The sequence below is a fragment of the Podarcis filfolensis genome (genome assembly GCF_964270895.1).
Source record: "Podarcis filfolensis genome assembly, chromosome: 3".
Classification (NCBI taxonomy): domain Eukaryota; kingdom Metazoa; phylum Chordata; class Lepidosauria; order Squamata; family Lacertidae; genus Podarcis; species Podarcis filfolensis.
In genome coordinates, this window is record NC_139606.1 from 20,601,788 (window position 1) to 20,616,994 (window position 15,207).

Below are 15,207 nucleotides of genomic sequence, written 5' to 3' on the forward strand. Positions count from 1 at the left end.
GAGGATGAGACCAATGGCGGGTCCAACAGCCAAGAAGGCGGTTTCTGCATGTGCTATAGGGAGAGGTAAGGGGCAGATGGGGCTCGTCAACCTGGGAAGGTAGCCCATCTAGGAGAAGGAAAACTGTGATCCTAAACCTTCCCTGCCTTACGGGATATCTTCGGGAGAGGAAAAGGCTAAGGCGTGAGCCCTGAACAAATCTGAAGTGAAGTCCCTGAGGCGGTCGGATGGTGCCTTGTTTGCCTCCTTAAGGCAATTCCTGCAGCCAAGCCGGTGTCAAACACATTGCTCTGCTTTCCTTTGGACCACAACAGCAAGGCTGAGAGAGGGATCCTGTCATCTGGACAGCCCAGGACCTCCATACACACTGCCCAGGCTTGCACCCCTGGAAGTGCACTCCATTGTCTCTCGAGACAGATGGCTGCCTAAAATGTGGAGGCAGAAAACAATATAAGCCAGTGGGAGCCCAACAATATCCAGAAGGTCCACAAGTCCCATCAAGCATAGACAATCATCAGAGATAAGGGGAGTTGAAGCCCAATATGCCTAGTGTCAGACTAGGATGTGGGGGGGTTGATATCCCCACTAAGCCCACTGGGCCATGAAACTACTGGGTGCCCTTGGGCTAGTCAGTACCTCTCAGCTTAACTGACCGCACAGGGAAGTGGAGAACCATGTCCCCTTGAGGTTTTTGGAGAAAAAGGTGGGATATAAATGCAATAAACAAACAAATAAGCAATCGGAGGATACCCCATCGACTATCCTGATATAAATCGAATATCCAGATAAATGAATTCCCTCTTGCCTAAGTAATATTATAACCAATGTTGTAATAATCTCATCCATGTCACTAAAACACAACACAAAGTGGTTGTTAAACAGATTGCTTAATGAATTCTGCTTACTACTATTTATTTTACCAGTCATTTGGATTCTAATTCTTCATTTCCCCTTCAGTGTAATGTTGCGCTTGGACTACTGCAGCGGAATAACAGACTTTTACTTTTATGTTCTATTTTGGTATGTTTTGCTATTTTAATGTCATGTAACTTCCTAGAAGTGTTTTAAGTGGGTTTTAAAAAAAATCTCACTCTGTAGATTTTTTTTTTTAAAAAAAGCACCCAGATGAATCACAAGTAATATTTTATTGAAAAAAACTTGAGAGGGCCAATCCCCTTCACTGAGGTGCTTTAGCTATTTCTAAAGTGTTTGCCCTTTTTATTAGGCTTTACAGTTACTGCAAATTTTAAAATGCAGATATTTCCAAAAGCTGTAGTGATATACTTTTTACCATGCTTTTTTTTTTTTGCCTGACTGAGCTGAAATACAAAGAAGTGATAAAGGGTATTTGCTAGATTCCAGTGAAATCAATGAGACAGAGGCTCGCTCCCAACTCATTTGGTGAACCACAATCTAATTGTTTTTGATTTACAGGATGTAAAATAAGTAAAGCCTCTGATAAAATTCCTGTTTTAAGAGTTCTGCTTTAATTGGACCCTGTAGAATATCAAGACCAAACTTGATAGCCTTTAAAAATATGAGAACAGAATAAATATATTCTGTGAGAGTAGCTTGCAGAAGAATAAAGTAATAAACCCAGTCAATAACATCTGTCTCACAATGCTAAAAGTCATCTTCAGTTATCTATAAATAAATGCTAGCTCACAGGTGGTCAATCTGCTCCAACATCTGTGACTCTTCTGGTTGATTGAACTCCACTGCCCTGGGCTGTAAAGTTAAAAAGAACCTCAAAAGCTAGAAAATGTTTTCTATCAGTTTCAAGTGGGATTTAGCAACTTCAAACCTCCTTTCAGCATTCCTTTGTGTCTCAAGAACTAGCATATGTCCAAACCAAGAGTTGAATTTGTTATTGCAAATGGTGATAAAAACCTCACATAATCTTCTGCTTATTTGTCTATGGGTCAGGTCCACCCATTCAGCCCGTCAACTTCCACTTGTGCAACTGGATTCCCCCCTCCCTCTCTCCCTGCACCCCCAATTTGGCTGGGAGCATCCAGGAAAAACCCCAGAACAGCACATCCGTGTGGGGTGGAATCATTTCATCTGGCAAGCTGAAATGCTTCAGCTGATGGAAAATATAGAAAAACACAAGGTGCAGTTCCATCCAGTGACATAGCATGGGCTGCCAGCAGTCGGGGCAAGGCAAATATCCTCAGCACCACCCGCTGATAGGCTGGAACGAAGGGGCAATAGCTTGGCGGCCTACCTGAGTGGCAGCCATGGCATCCCGTAAGTGTAGAGTACAGTGGAGATTGGCCGGGGGTGGGTATCTTTCTAAAGCCCATGCAGAGGGCACCCTAGCAACCGGTCGCCACCAAAATCTGCTCCTTAATTCGCTCACACAAACACTGGGAGATTTTCTGTGTGAGACGGAAGGTGTACTACTTTTTATTGAATTATCACTACCTTTTCTTTTCCCTTTTGAAATTTTGAGCCAAGGCAACTAGCACTGTGGCCCTGCCCACACTATGTGGGGGAGCCAGTGTGGTGTAGTGGTTAAGAGCAGTAGACTCGTAATCTGGGGAACCGGGTTCGCGTCTCCGCTCCTCCACATGCAGCTGCTGGGTGACCTTGGGCTAGTCACACTTCTCTGAAGTCTCTCAGCCCCACTCACCTCACAGGGTGAGGAAGGGAAAGGAGAATGTTGGCTGCTTTGAGACTCCTTCGGGTAGTGAGAAAGCGGGATATCAAATCCAAACTCTTCTTCTATGCCACTGATTCCATCTGATGCTACTAACAGTGTTATCTTATTGAAATCTCGAGGGCAGGATACACAATAGTTACAGAATTCTTTTGTGCCTGAAGAAATTCTTCACTGAAGAATTTTATTTGCTTGCCAGATAGTTTAGTGACTTTTCTGCCATGGCTCTAAAATAATTCCCACTGTCATAACTAAGATTTCAGACTAAGTCAAATATACATTACTTAAGCCAAGCAAATTAAACAGAGGCTGCAATCTTTCACATAACTTAGTAGGAAATTTGATTGACTGAAATGGGATGTACTGTTGCAGGATAACAGGAAAAGGTGAATAAAATTAATTCATGCAACATACAAATATAGTTTAAAACCAGCAAGCATGTGCAACAGAATAAAAGACAAAATAAAAAACCCAATAAAGCTAAAACAGAATGAAATAATTCCAGATATCATGTATAATTAAAATGCACTCCTTTGTGGAATTGAAACATACCTCTACTAATAGAGCAGGGTCTCTCCAGAAGATCTGAAGACATGGGGAGGCTGGTTGAAGTTTATACCCTCCAAGGCTAGATACCATAGATTTTCACAGCAAAATATGTATAGGGCATTCACCTACTGAGGTCAAATGGTGAGGAGCTTTGTGTTTTACTGTTGACTTAGTCAAATAATCCAAATTTTAAAAAGTACATTGCTGATGCTAGATAGCTTTCTTGGGAAAGTTTCTAAATACAGTGGTACCTCGGGTTACATACGCTTCAGGTTACATATGCTTCAGGTTACAGACTCCGCTAACCCAGAAATAGTGCTTCAGGTTAAGAACTTTGCTTCAGGATGAGAACAGAATTCATGCTCCGGCGGCGGGGTGGCAGCAGGAGGCCCCATTAGCTAAAGTGGTGCTTCAGGTTAAGAACAGTTTCAGGTTAAGAACAGACCTCCAGAACGAATTAAGTACGTAACCAGAGGTACTACTGTATCCTCATTCAAAGCCAAGTCCTGGTGTAGCTGTAGATGAACCAAACCTGGATTAGACACACCAGCTTTAACACTGTGATTCGTGGGCAAATATTAGACAGGGGAAACTCAAGATGGATTTTCCCTCAATCTCCTAAGTGAATTATAGAGTCGAAGCAAAAAACCGACAACCTGCTTCAGTGAATTGGCGCCACTCGGGAACTGCCAGTGTATTTCTCAATAGATCTTCAAGCAGGCTTGAAGCCCAACAAGCTGACAAGAAGCCCTAGTCCATGTTCCACAACAATTGCATAGGAACCATGGTTAAACTTGCTTTCTACATAAAGAAGACAACAGTGGAGAGGAATAAGGCACACATAAAAGCAAACTTCGGCCTGTTGGAATCGGCATGAGCTTTTATTATTCTTAGAGACTTTTAAGATTTTGAGAATGTATGAAATATATGCTGTGGCAAATAAACTATTTTTAAATGGAAAAAAAACCCCCACACAGCTGAAACAGAGGCATGAAATATTAACAGCAGCATATGCATCCATCCATTTTTGCTACAAATGGCACCATCTGGGGAACTCTAAAAGAGAGAAATTGTTTGAGGCAAATGCTTGAACTACACTGTGGTTTGGGGATTTTATTATGTTTTTATCACAGATGTTCTTTCTGTAATGTGTTTTTAATGTTGTATACCACCTTGGGAATCTTTTGATAAAGGGTGGTTGTTTATTATTATTATTATTATTACTGTGCCTCATTTATATTTACCTTAAGCTCTCATGATTTTTTTTAAAAAAATTGGCAAGTGGAAGAGATAAAAAGGTACTCAAATGCCTTGGCTCCCAAACGCCGAAAACCTGGAAGCAAGTGTTCCAGTTTTCGAACGTTTTTTGGAAGTCGAACATTTGTGACTATTGTTTCTGGGGTGCCTGTACCAATCAGAAGTTGGCTTTTCCAGGAGGTTTGGGAAGGTACAGAGGGCAGCCCGTCAGTCCCTTCCCCCACCTCCCGGAAAAGCCCCCAAGAGACGAGCTCCCTTTAAAGAGCTGCGTCTAGCGTCTTGGGGGCTTTTCCCCGAGGAGGGAGAAGGGACTGACGGGCTGCCCTCTGTCCCTCCTCGGAGAAAAGCCCCCAAGAGCCGCACACACGCTCCACGCAGCTTTTTAAATGAAGCGCTGAGCAGAGCCTCCCTCCTGCATTCGCTCCAGAAGAAGAAGAGGAGGAGGAGTTTGGATTTGATATCCCGCTTTATCACTACCCAAAGGAGCCTCAAAGCGGCTAACGTTCTCCTTTCCCTTCCTCCCCCACAGCAAACACTCTGTGGGGTGAGTGGGGCTGAGAGACTTCAGAGAAGTGTGACTGGCCCAAGGTCACCCAGCAGCTGCATGTGGAGGAGCGGGGATGCGAACCCGGTTCACCAGATTACGAGTCAACCGCTCTTAACCACTACACAACACTGGTAACGCATACACATTTCCCCTTACTTTTTAGGAGCGAAAAATACGGTAACTTCCTACTGGATAGGCGTGCCAACTCCCAGGACCCCCCCCCCCTCAATATCTGCTGGCAGCGGGCCGGGGCCCCTCAATGTCGAGGAGGCTGAGCATGGGGCAGTTCAGCGGCTGGCTTCTCCTGAGTGCAAGAGAGGAAGCCACACCACTCTGCGCTCTGGGCTTGGCCTCCTCCCAACGATGTAACATCACGCATCACGTGCATGATGTCACATGTGCACAATGTACCCCCGGCACCCACAATCTTGGACGCAAGGCGGTGCCTCTGTTACGGGAATGCTTTCAAGTAATGTGTGGAAACATGCTGAAGACATACTTCAATCCTTGGCTCCAGGCAACCAGTAATTTATGTGATGAAATCACACCCATCCTTCCTTATCTGCATTAAAGTACCGCAAAGAGAAGCCGGGATTATCCTAACAGCAGCAGCAAGAGCTTTGATGTCATGATCCGCCCACATGACGATACCGACTTGTTGGATGTCCTATTTTCACAAGGCCTTAGAGGTGTAAACCGCCTCTTCCCATATGAACCTACCCGGTCCCTGAGATCATCTTTTTTTCGAGACCATCTTCTGAGGCCCTCCTTCGTGTGCCTCCTCCTCAAGAGGAACCGGAGGGTAGCAACACAAGAAGGGGCCTTCTCTGCAGTGGCTCCCCATCTGTGGAATTCTCTCCCCAGGGAAGTTCGCCTAGTGCCTTCATTTTACACCTTTAGATGCCAGGCAAAAACATTCCTTTTTAACCAGGCCTCTGGTTGACCTGATCAACATCCTATACCCTTTTAAAATGTGGCTCTTTGCAATATTTTGTTTATATTTTGTAATAATTATGTTAAATAAAATTATTAAAATAAAATAAAATGTGGCTCTTTTTTTGGGGGGGGTATTATTGGGTTACTGCTTTTGGTGTGATTTATATGTTGTGGTCTTGTTGTGAACCGCCCTGAGACTTCCGGGTATAGGGCGATGTACAAGTTGAACAAATAATAATAATGATGGCGATGATGACGATGATGATAAACCTACATCATCTGCCATACATCTGGATTTCCCCAGATACGTCCTCTTTTTCATGGTTAAAAGTTCTGTCTGGGCGGATTTTTAAGATACAGTAAAATATCATTTTTTTGGTTTTGTTTTGTTGACTGGCCTGGTGGCGGCGGCAAGGGAACGCAGGCAGGCAAGCAACGTTGGTGGCAGGGGCTGGAGATAACAGCAGCAGCAGCGGTGGCAGGATAAAGAGGATGGAGGCCTGAGAGAGAAGGAGCAGAACTGAAAATAGGTTGGCAGGAGGAAGGGGCAGGGGCCGCGGGCGGGGGTAGCTGCTTGGATCCCGGTCACGAGGAGGAGACTGTGGTGCGTGGAGGAATATCAGTGACTGATTGAGGGGACAGCAGGTGGGCGGGAGTGTGAATGGGTCCTTGCGTAGTGGGGGGGGGGGGAGATGCACGAGGGTTGGTCATGGATGCTTGGAACAATCGGCGCTGCAAGGGGCGTATGGGGAAGGACGTGCAGTATGCTGGGTGCTAAAAGCTAGGGTTTGTGCGGAAAGAGGGTCCCTGGGTTTGTCTAGGAGCGTGCTGGAGAGGGTGGGCCAGAGGCCCTGGAAAGCGGAGAGGGAGGAGGGAGGAGGAAGCGGGGCTGTGGGGCCTTTGTGTGGGGCAAGGACGATGCACAAGGAGTCGCCAGCAGCTGGGGGAAACGACTTCTACTAAGGGATAGGAAAGCTTCGGTACCAACAAAAGAAGAGTGGCAGTTGAAAATAATGGACTTTGCACAACTGGCAAAGCTGACGGGGAAAATCTGAAACCAGCATGATCAAGTATTCCAAAAAGACGAGTAAATTTATACAATATTTGAAAGATCAGTTGTAAGCAATTAACACTAGTAGGGTTATCTGAAGATTTGTAATGAGATTTTTTTTTACCTTTCTATATTTATTTAAATTTTGAGGTATTTTGTGATATCAGAATTGGAAAATATAGAAAATGCTGTGATATAAAGGTTAATTTTGAAAGCCAAGAGGTGGGAGGGAAGGAAGTCGATAGGCTCTAAAGAGGTTAAAGTGGATAATAATGATGTGATTATATATGTTTAAACGGAAAATTAATAAAAAATATTTTTTTAAAAAGGGCTAGGAAGGCTTTGATTTTAGGGAATGAGAGAGGACCAGGGGAATCTGGAGTCGCATTGCCAGGTGAGAAGGCGGAGCTTCTGCACCTTTAGCAGAAGGTGCATTTGTGGCAAGGGGAATTTCAGCTGGTATGGTTGGAGTCTGCAAGTTTGTCCTCTTTTTTGCTCTTCAAATTATGGCAACCCTGTGTAAACCTCGCTGCATGGAACCTCGCTGCATTTGCGCATCCCCATTCCGAAGTGTATAGACTGTGCAACTCTAATGTACAAATGCCCTCCATGTAGATATGGTAAGAAAGATGGGCAGATGTCAGGGGCGTTGAAAGGGGGCAGGGACAGCTGGCGTTATCACAGTGCCCAAATAATTCAGATAGAACACTTGCATGTCACTCAGAATAAAGACAGGATTCGTCTCTGTTACCCTAACTATGCAAAGGATTGTTTTCTTCCATATCACCCACCAAAAGGCAGTTTCGGCTTTCAGCAATGTTCTATAATTCCCCCAAATCATGCTTTTTCATAGCGCATTACTTCTGGGTTTCGCCGCTTGTGCATGCGCAGACGCTCAAAACGACACCAAGCGCATGCGCAGAAGCGCTGAACGTGACCCGGGCACGCACATACGCGCAGACACAGGTTACGTTTGCTTCTAGATGCGAATGGGGCTCCGGAACGGATCCCATTCGCATCTAGAGGTACCACTGTAGTGCAATGATTAGAGAAACCTAGAGAGTGATTAAAATAATGTTACATTCTCGTTCAGAAAATTAAAATGCAGCAGCTTAAAAAAACAACAAACAAACCAACCCACAGTGCATTTAAGACTAAACCAAAACTGGAATACTATAATAAAGGAATATAGTGAAAGCACTCACAAGCACACAAACAAATGATCCAGCTACTAAACTACACATATGAGCTTGAGCTCTACTGGGAATAAAATATTCCAGTAACAATAAGAAAAGAGACAGAAACACAAGTTTCTTATTATCACACTTCATATGTCATAAAACATAACAGCTAACTTATTTCTGGCAAAGGGACAGGGCTTGCGTAACAATTTGGCTTACACAAATATTTTCTATTGTTGAGCACATCTTAAATGTGGCGTGTCGTAAGTTAACTTCAAGCAAACTGGGCTCTCTCAAAGTGTCCTAAACATACCTTATAGTTTCAACACACTAGCAAATCATTACTCTGCCAGCAGCATCCATGGAGCCAGGTAAAAGAGAGAGAAAAGACAACTCAACCATTCAAATATAATTGAAACCAGGTAGTACTATGTGAGCAAAATATCCTGGCCAAAGAAGCATTCTTATTTTCTAGTTTACTCCACTGCTTAATATTGAATGTTAATTATTAACTTCCCCACCCCCTGAGGGTTACAAAAACAACTCTTTTGTGGAAACCTAAGCTTTCTAGTTGGACTGACCATCATGTATTATGTATAAAATATATGATATGGTCATGATACACTGTTTTGTAGATCTGGTCAGAGCTTGGATGGGTAAGCACTGGTAATGACATGTTCACTGCCCAGGGTTCCATGTAAGCTGCTTTGAGGGTTGCCTGTTTGTCTGTTTTACATTCAAATGGTGTTTACAGGTTATACTACTACTAATTATTATTTGTACCCTGCCCATAGGACTGGGTTGCACCAGCCACGCTGGGCGGCTCCCAAAGGAATATTAAAAACACGACAAAACATCAAACATTAAAAACTTCCCTAAACAGGGCTGCCTTCAAATGTTTTCTAAAAGTCAGATAGTTGTTTATTTCCTTGACATCTGACATCCACAGGGCAGGCGCCACTACCGAGAAGGCCCTCTGCCTGGTTCCTTGTAACCTCACTTCTCACAGTGAGGAAACCGCCAGAAGGCCGTCGGAGCTGGAATTCAGTGTCTGGGATGAAGGATGGGGGTGGAGACGCTCCTTCCAGTATACTGGGCTGAGGCCATTTAGGGCTTTAAAGGTCAGCACCTACACTGTGAATTGTGCTTGGAAACATACCGGGAGCCAATGAAGATACTTCAGGACTGATGTTATATGGTCCCAGCGGCCGCTCGCAGTCACCAGTCTAGATGCTGCATTCTTGATTAGTTGTAGTTTCCGGGTTACCTTAAAAGGTAGTCCCACGAAGAGTGCATTGCAGTAGTTCAAGTGGGAGATAACTAGGGCATGTACCATTCTGGTGAGACATTGCTCAGGCAGCTAGAGTCTCAGCTGGCATACCAAATGGAGCTGGTAGACAGCTGCCCTGGACCCAGAATTAACCTGCACTTTCACGGGCAGTTGTGTGTCCAAAATAACCCTGAGGTGTCACCTCATTCAGGGCCAGGGAAACTCCCCCACACACACCTGTCCCCAAGAAACAGCACTTTCGTCTTGTTGGGATTCAACCTCAATCCGTTATGAAATAAGGAAAATAAGTTCTGAAATAAGTAAAATAAATAAATAATAAGAGTTTTTTTTTTAATGCAACACAAATAAATAAAAAATAGGTCGGTCCTGTTTGCAAGCTCAGTTACCACAAAAGGGTTAATCCTAACCTTTGAGTGCAACCAGAAACTGTTCTTAACCTGAGGTACCACTTTAGCTAATGGGCCTTCTGGTGCTGCCGCGCCACCGCCGCGCGATTTCTGTTCTCATCCTGAGGTAAAGTTCTTAACTTGAGATAATACTTCCGGGTTAGCAGAGTCTGTAACCCAAAGTGTTTGTAACCCGAGGTGTTTGTAACCCAAGGTACCACTGTATATAAATGGAATAAATAACAATAGTAAAAATAATCATTTACAGATTGTGATGTCAACTTTTTCGCATTTATACCCTACGTAATCATTAGATCGGGATGTGGGTGGCGCTGTGGGTTAAACCACAGAGCCTAGGACTTGCCAATCAGAAGGTCGGCGGTTCTAATCCCCCTGATGGGGTGAGCTCCCGTTGCTCAGTCCCTGCTCCTGCCAACCTAGCAGTTTGAAAGCACGTCAAAGTGCAGGTAGATAAATAGGTACCGCTCTGGCGGGAAGGTAAACGGCGTTTCTGTGCGCTGCTCTGGTTCGCCAGAAGCGGCTTAGTCATGCTGGCCACATGACCTGGAAGCTGTACGCCGGCTCCCTCGGCCAATAAAGCGAGATGAGCGCCGCAACCCCAGGGGTCCCTTTACCTTTACCTTTAATCATTAGATCATCAAGCTTCTGCACTAAATATCAGCAAAAGCATTACCAAACCATCAAATAAACCAACAGGTTTCTCAGCCCATCTTGAGCAAACGAAAACAGTTGCTAGAAAATTACACAGTGTGTGGAGAAGGGTCAAGGGGAGGGGAGCGGATGGCAAGAGGTCAACATGTTCAGGCATCTCTGACATACCTCCACATCTTGTGCGCGCTTCATCATTTCAATGATCATGTGGGCACCGATGGAATGGCCAATGAGCACAAGCTTCACATCTTTTGGTACATTCTTTCGAATAAAGCTCAACTTGTGTTCTATTTGTCCACGAAGTCCAAAGCCATCATCTAGTTTATTAACATCCGTCTCTGCAAAGAACCCCAAAACATATTTCATTTCTTTTGCTTTGAAGAGGTTTAATCTCATTCATTCTAGCTTCTTACGACCATTCTTTGAAAAGACCGCCAAAACATTTCGCAACTTATTTTAAGATGACATTAGCGGTGATGAGTGATTGATTAAGGAATGCAAGGACCAAGTTCTCTTGAGAAAGGCCAACTTTATGCCATGGGATTCCATGTACAACAAGGGTGCCCTCCATCAAGAGCGGACTACAACTGCCATCAGCGTCAGCTAGTGCAGTCAATGGTCAGGGATAAGGGTCGCCATAGTCCAAAACTTGTGGAAGGCACCATGTTGGCTACCTCTGACATACAACATTACCTAAACCGTATTTTTTGCTCTATAAGACTCACTTTTTCCCTCCTAAAAAGTAAGGGGAAATGTTTGCGCGTCTTATGGAGTGAATGCAGGCTGCGCAGCTATCCCAGAAGCCTGAACAGCAAGAGGGATTGCTGCTTTCACTGCGCAGCGATCCCTCTTGCTGTTCTGGCTTCTGAGATTCAGAATTTTGTTTTCTTGTTTTTCTCCTCCAAAAACTAGGTGCGTCTTGTGGTCTGGTGCGTCTTATAGAGCGAAAAATATGGTACCTAAAATTATGGCAGCTCCATGCTGTGACTTCTCCTGTACATGGAATTACATTCCATGGAAGGGCATATATAGGGCTTTAAAAGCTGACTCACGAACTCTCTCCTTGTTCCAGAGGAAAACTCTCACCCCACTTTAGCAATGTTCACAAAGGAAATACCCAGTGTGTCATAATGGATGGAATTCCAGACTAATACACGTCCTATACACATTTACCTGGAAGCAAACCCCCTTGAATTCCAATGGACTTACTTCTGAGCAAGAGTGGCCGGGGAAACCCAGCCAGATGGGTGGGGTAGAAATAAATTATTATTATTATTATTATTATTATTATTATTATTCTACTATTAAGACCCAAGTTCAGATCTCCACTATGCCGTAAACCTCACAGAGTGTAATAAGGGCTAGCCACCAATTCTTATGGGGGGATTGGTGGTTGTGGGGTGGGGTGGGGGGCATGGAGGAAACTGTTGAATGGTCTCTTTAAATTTGAAGGTTCATTATTGTTCCACAAGATGTGAATTTCTTTAAAGGCCAGAGCAAATAACATGACCTAGTTTTACAGCTGTGAAGCAGAATAGCAGGTGCTATTAAATTGTGGTAATTAGGCTGTTGGGTATGTTATATAAAAGGGTGGCACTGTGGATTAAATCACAGAGCCTAGGACTTGCCAGAAGGTTGGCGGTTCGAATCCCCATGATGGGGTGAGCTCCCGTTGCTCGGTCCCTGATCCTGCCAACCTAGCAGTTCGAAAGCACATCAAAGTGCAAGTAGATAAATAGGTACCGCTTTGGCGGGAAGGTAAACAGCGTTTCCATGAGCTGCTCTGGTTCGCCAGAAGTGGCTTAGTCATGCTGGCCACATGACCCGGAAGCTGTGCGCCGGCTCCCATGGCCAATAAAGCGAGATGAGCGCCGCAACCCCAGAGTCGGTCACGACTGGACCTAATGGTCAGGCGTCCCTTTACCTTTACAGTATATAAAGAGCAGCATGTAGCTCTCTCAGTACCCTGGGGAATGGGTCATGCTTATTGATATATTGTAATTTAGTGTAAAAGGAGTTTTTGTTTTTGTTATTAAAACCTAGCAAAAGTTATTTTGTGTTTCTTGAATGTGTGGTCTCCCCAGCATGCTTTCTGCAGCGCAACAAATCTGCAAAATAGCCAACAGAAACTACATAACCTGCCCTGAGATGACTTGCTGCAACCAGCTGTACAGGTCTGCCTGTGATAAAATGTTTGGAACTTTAATACCATATTCAGCACATGAAGAAATATAATGGCAATGAGAGGAAGTCAATGATCATTATGATCATCCATCAGCACAAGTGTTTCTGTTTGGCCCATGGAATGATCTCCCTTTTCTTTCCCCCCATTGGTTGTTCAGGGGATTCTCCTGGTCATCCATAGTTGATGGGGGGGCACAAGAGGAGAAGGGAGAAGCCCTGTTGTGCTAGCACAACTATCTAACAGAATCAGGGCCCATGTTTGCTGTCACGAAGTCCCATCTCCTGCATCAAAGAAGCCACCCTCAACTATACCTCTGGATTTTTTAAAACAACAACAACAGTGGTATACAAAATTTACCGTATTTTTCGCTCTATAACACGCCCCCGACCATAACACGCACATAGCTTTTAGAGGAGGAAAACAAGAAAAAAAATATTCTAAACGAAACAGTGGATGTATGATTTTTGTGGTTCATGCTGTAGCCACAGACATGTGATCTGACGGTGAGTTTGGGGTAACCCAATGCAAAAATCCTGAGGATCCATGTGAATCCATGCTTTGTAACCACGCTTTTGCACCACTGCAGCCCCAGGCAACAATGGGTGCGTGATTTTTTTGGTGCAAGCTGTAGCCATGGACATGCTATGTAATCTGATGGTGAATTTGGGGTGACCCAGTGCAAAAATCCTGTAACCACGTTTTAAGTGGGGAGGGAAGGAAAAGCACTCAAGGGACAAGGAACACGCGTGGGGTGGATGGAGAAGGATGCTGTTAATAATGCTGAAGAGGGGTATAAGGGGAGAAGGCTCCTCTCCTCTCCCACTTTGCTCCTTTAAAGAAGCAGGCTCTCTGTCCTTCTCTCCTCCCCACTCAGCGGCTCTTCTCCCGCTTTGCTGTTTCAAAGCGAGCGTCGGAGGAGGGAAGGAAGGAAGGGGAACCATGGATCCTCTGCTCACGACTGCAGCAGATCCCCCCGCCATCGGTAGGCATTCACTCCATAACACGCACAGACATTTCCCCTTACTTTCTAGAAGGAAAAAAGTGAGTGTTATGGTGCAAAAAATACGGTAACTGTTGGGTATAAAATATGTGCTTCAATGTTGTCTTCTAATGACTGATTTTCAGCTTCTTGTTTAAACCTTCAGCAAAGGAAGTGAGGTTCCTACAGAAAGAGCCTCTGAGCAGGCCAATTAACGCAGTTATTAAAGCTGTTCATTGTCACACCACGGCGGTATTTATGTCTTGTTAAAGGAATACTGGCAAAGTGGAAAAGGGCATGGAGAAAAAGAAGTATAAGTGTCAGGGGTTCAGGAGCAGAGGGAACGGATGGCGAGGAATCGGAAGGAGAGGTTAGCGATGATAGCCGTCCGAGATCTCTAAGTCTGTCCAGCGAATCGGAGGATTCACAGAAAGGGGCTCCCGTGGGCAGAGCTGGGGGGTTACCAAGAGGGGCACCCCAGGAAGAAGGGACCAGAGGGGATTCAGAGAGCAGCAGCTGGAAATCCGGACCAGCTACTCCACCAGAGAGCAGCAGGGGGGAGGAGTTCCAGGCACCAGCGACAGGCAGCTCTCCGGCAGCAGCCACGCCTGCGTCAGAGAGCGAGGAAACGGTAGAGAGGAGGGTCGGAGACAGCGCGCGCGCGCCAAGTTCAAATGTACCAGAGGGAGGCGCAATGAGCAGCCCGGAAAGGGAGCCAGGTCCTAAAGCCCGCCGAAGGGAGGGGGAGGAATCCGAAGGGTCCGCATCCGAGGCATCCAGGAAGGAAGGAACCCCGGGGGGTGGTAGGACCCAGAGGCGAAAGGAGAGACGCAAAAGGTGGAGCAAGGCTAGGGTCTTGAACTGGTGTACAGGAGGCGGAGATTCAGATGGGACTACGCCGATCTAGGGAATAGACGTAGAGACGCACGCTAAGATGTGGAAATGGAAATTATACTTCAATAAAGACTTTATTCCGTTCTACCGGCTAGCGTTGGTCCTTTGTGAGCCGGGACCTAGAGGCAGTCTCTGACAGTAAGTCCCATCTCCCAGAAGTTTTCATCAGTTCTCTTTGACTCAAGCGGCGTGTGGGGAGCGAAGCAGGGAGGAAAGAGGACTGGTGCCTTTGGAGCTCACAAAAGTCAAGCGACATGTCTACTGAAGAGCAAATTGCTTCCCTGCGAGAAGCGGTAACGCAGCTCAGCGCAGAGATAATCGCCTCCAGGAAAAGAGAGGATGAAGCGGCTGCTGCATGCCGAGATCTCCAAGCCAGGTTAGAAGTGCTTGCTAAGCAGGCACAAACGGGTTCCAGATCCGAGGGAATCGGGTTGGGAAGGACTGGAGGCAGCATTGTATCTCACTTTGATGGGAATTTGCAGCAGTACCCCAATTTCCGAGCAGACGTGCAGTTTGCGCTGAAACTGCTGGAGAAAGAGTTTAGAGATGAGCAAGAAAAAGTGGGGTTTATCTTGTCTCATTTGCATGGAGACGCGAAAGCATGTCTGCGCAATCTG

The 15,207-nt window shown here is 45.3% G+C and overlaps 1 protein-coding gene across 2 annotated transcripts in view; it reads right to left on the reverse strand.

Annotated features, from left to right (window-relative positions):
• Window positions 1–15,207, reverse strand: part of LDAH (lipid droplet associated hydrolase) — a 105,553-nt gene that overhangs the window by 57,448 nt on the left and 32,898 nt on the right. For both annotated transcript variants that reach the window (XM_083607370.1, XM_083607371.1), the window contains exon 4: window positions 10,701–10,870. In XM_083607370.1, the coding sequence (XP_083463496.1) occupies window positions 10,701–10,870 (170 nt within the window). The remainder of the gene's footprint in view (window positions 1–10,700; window positions 10,871–15,207) is intronic.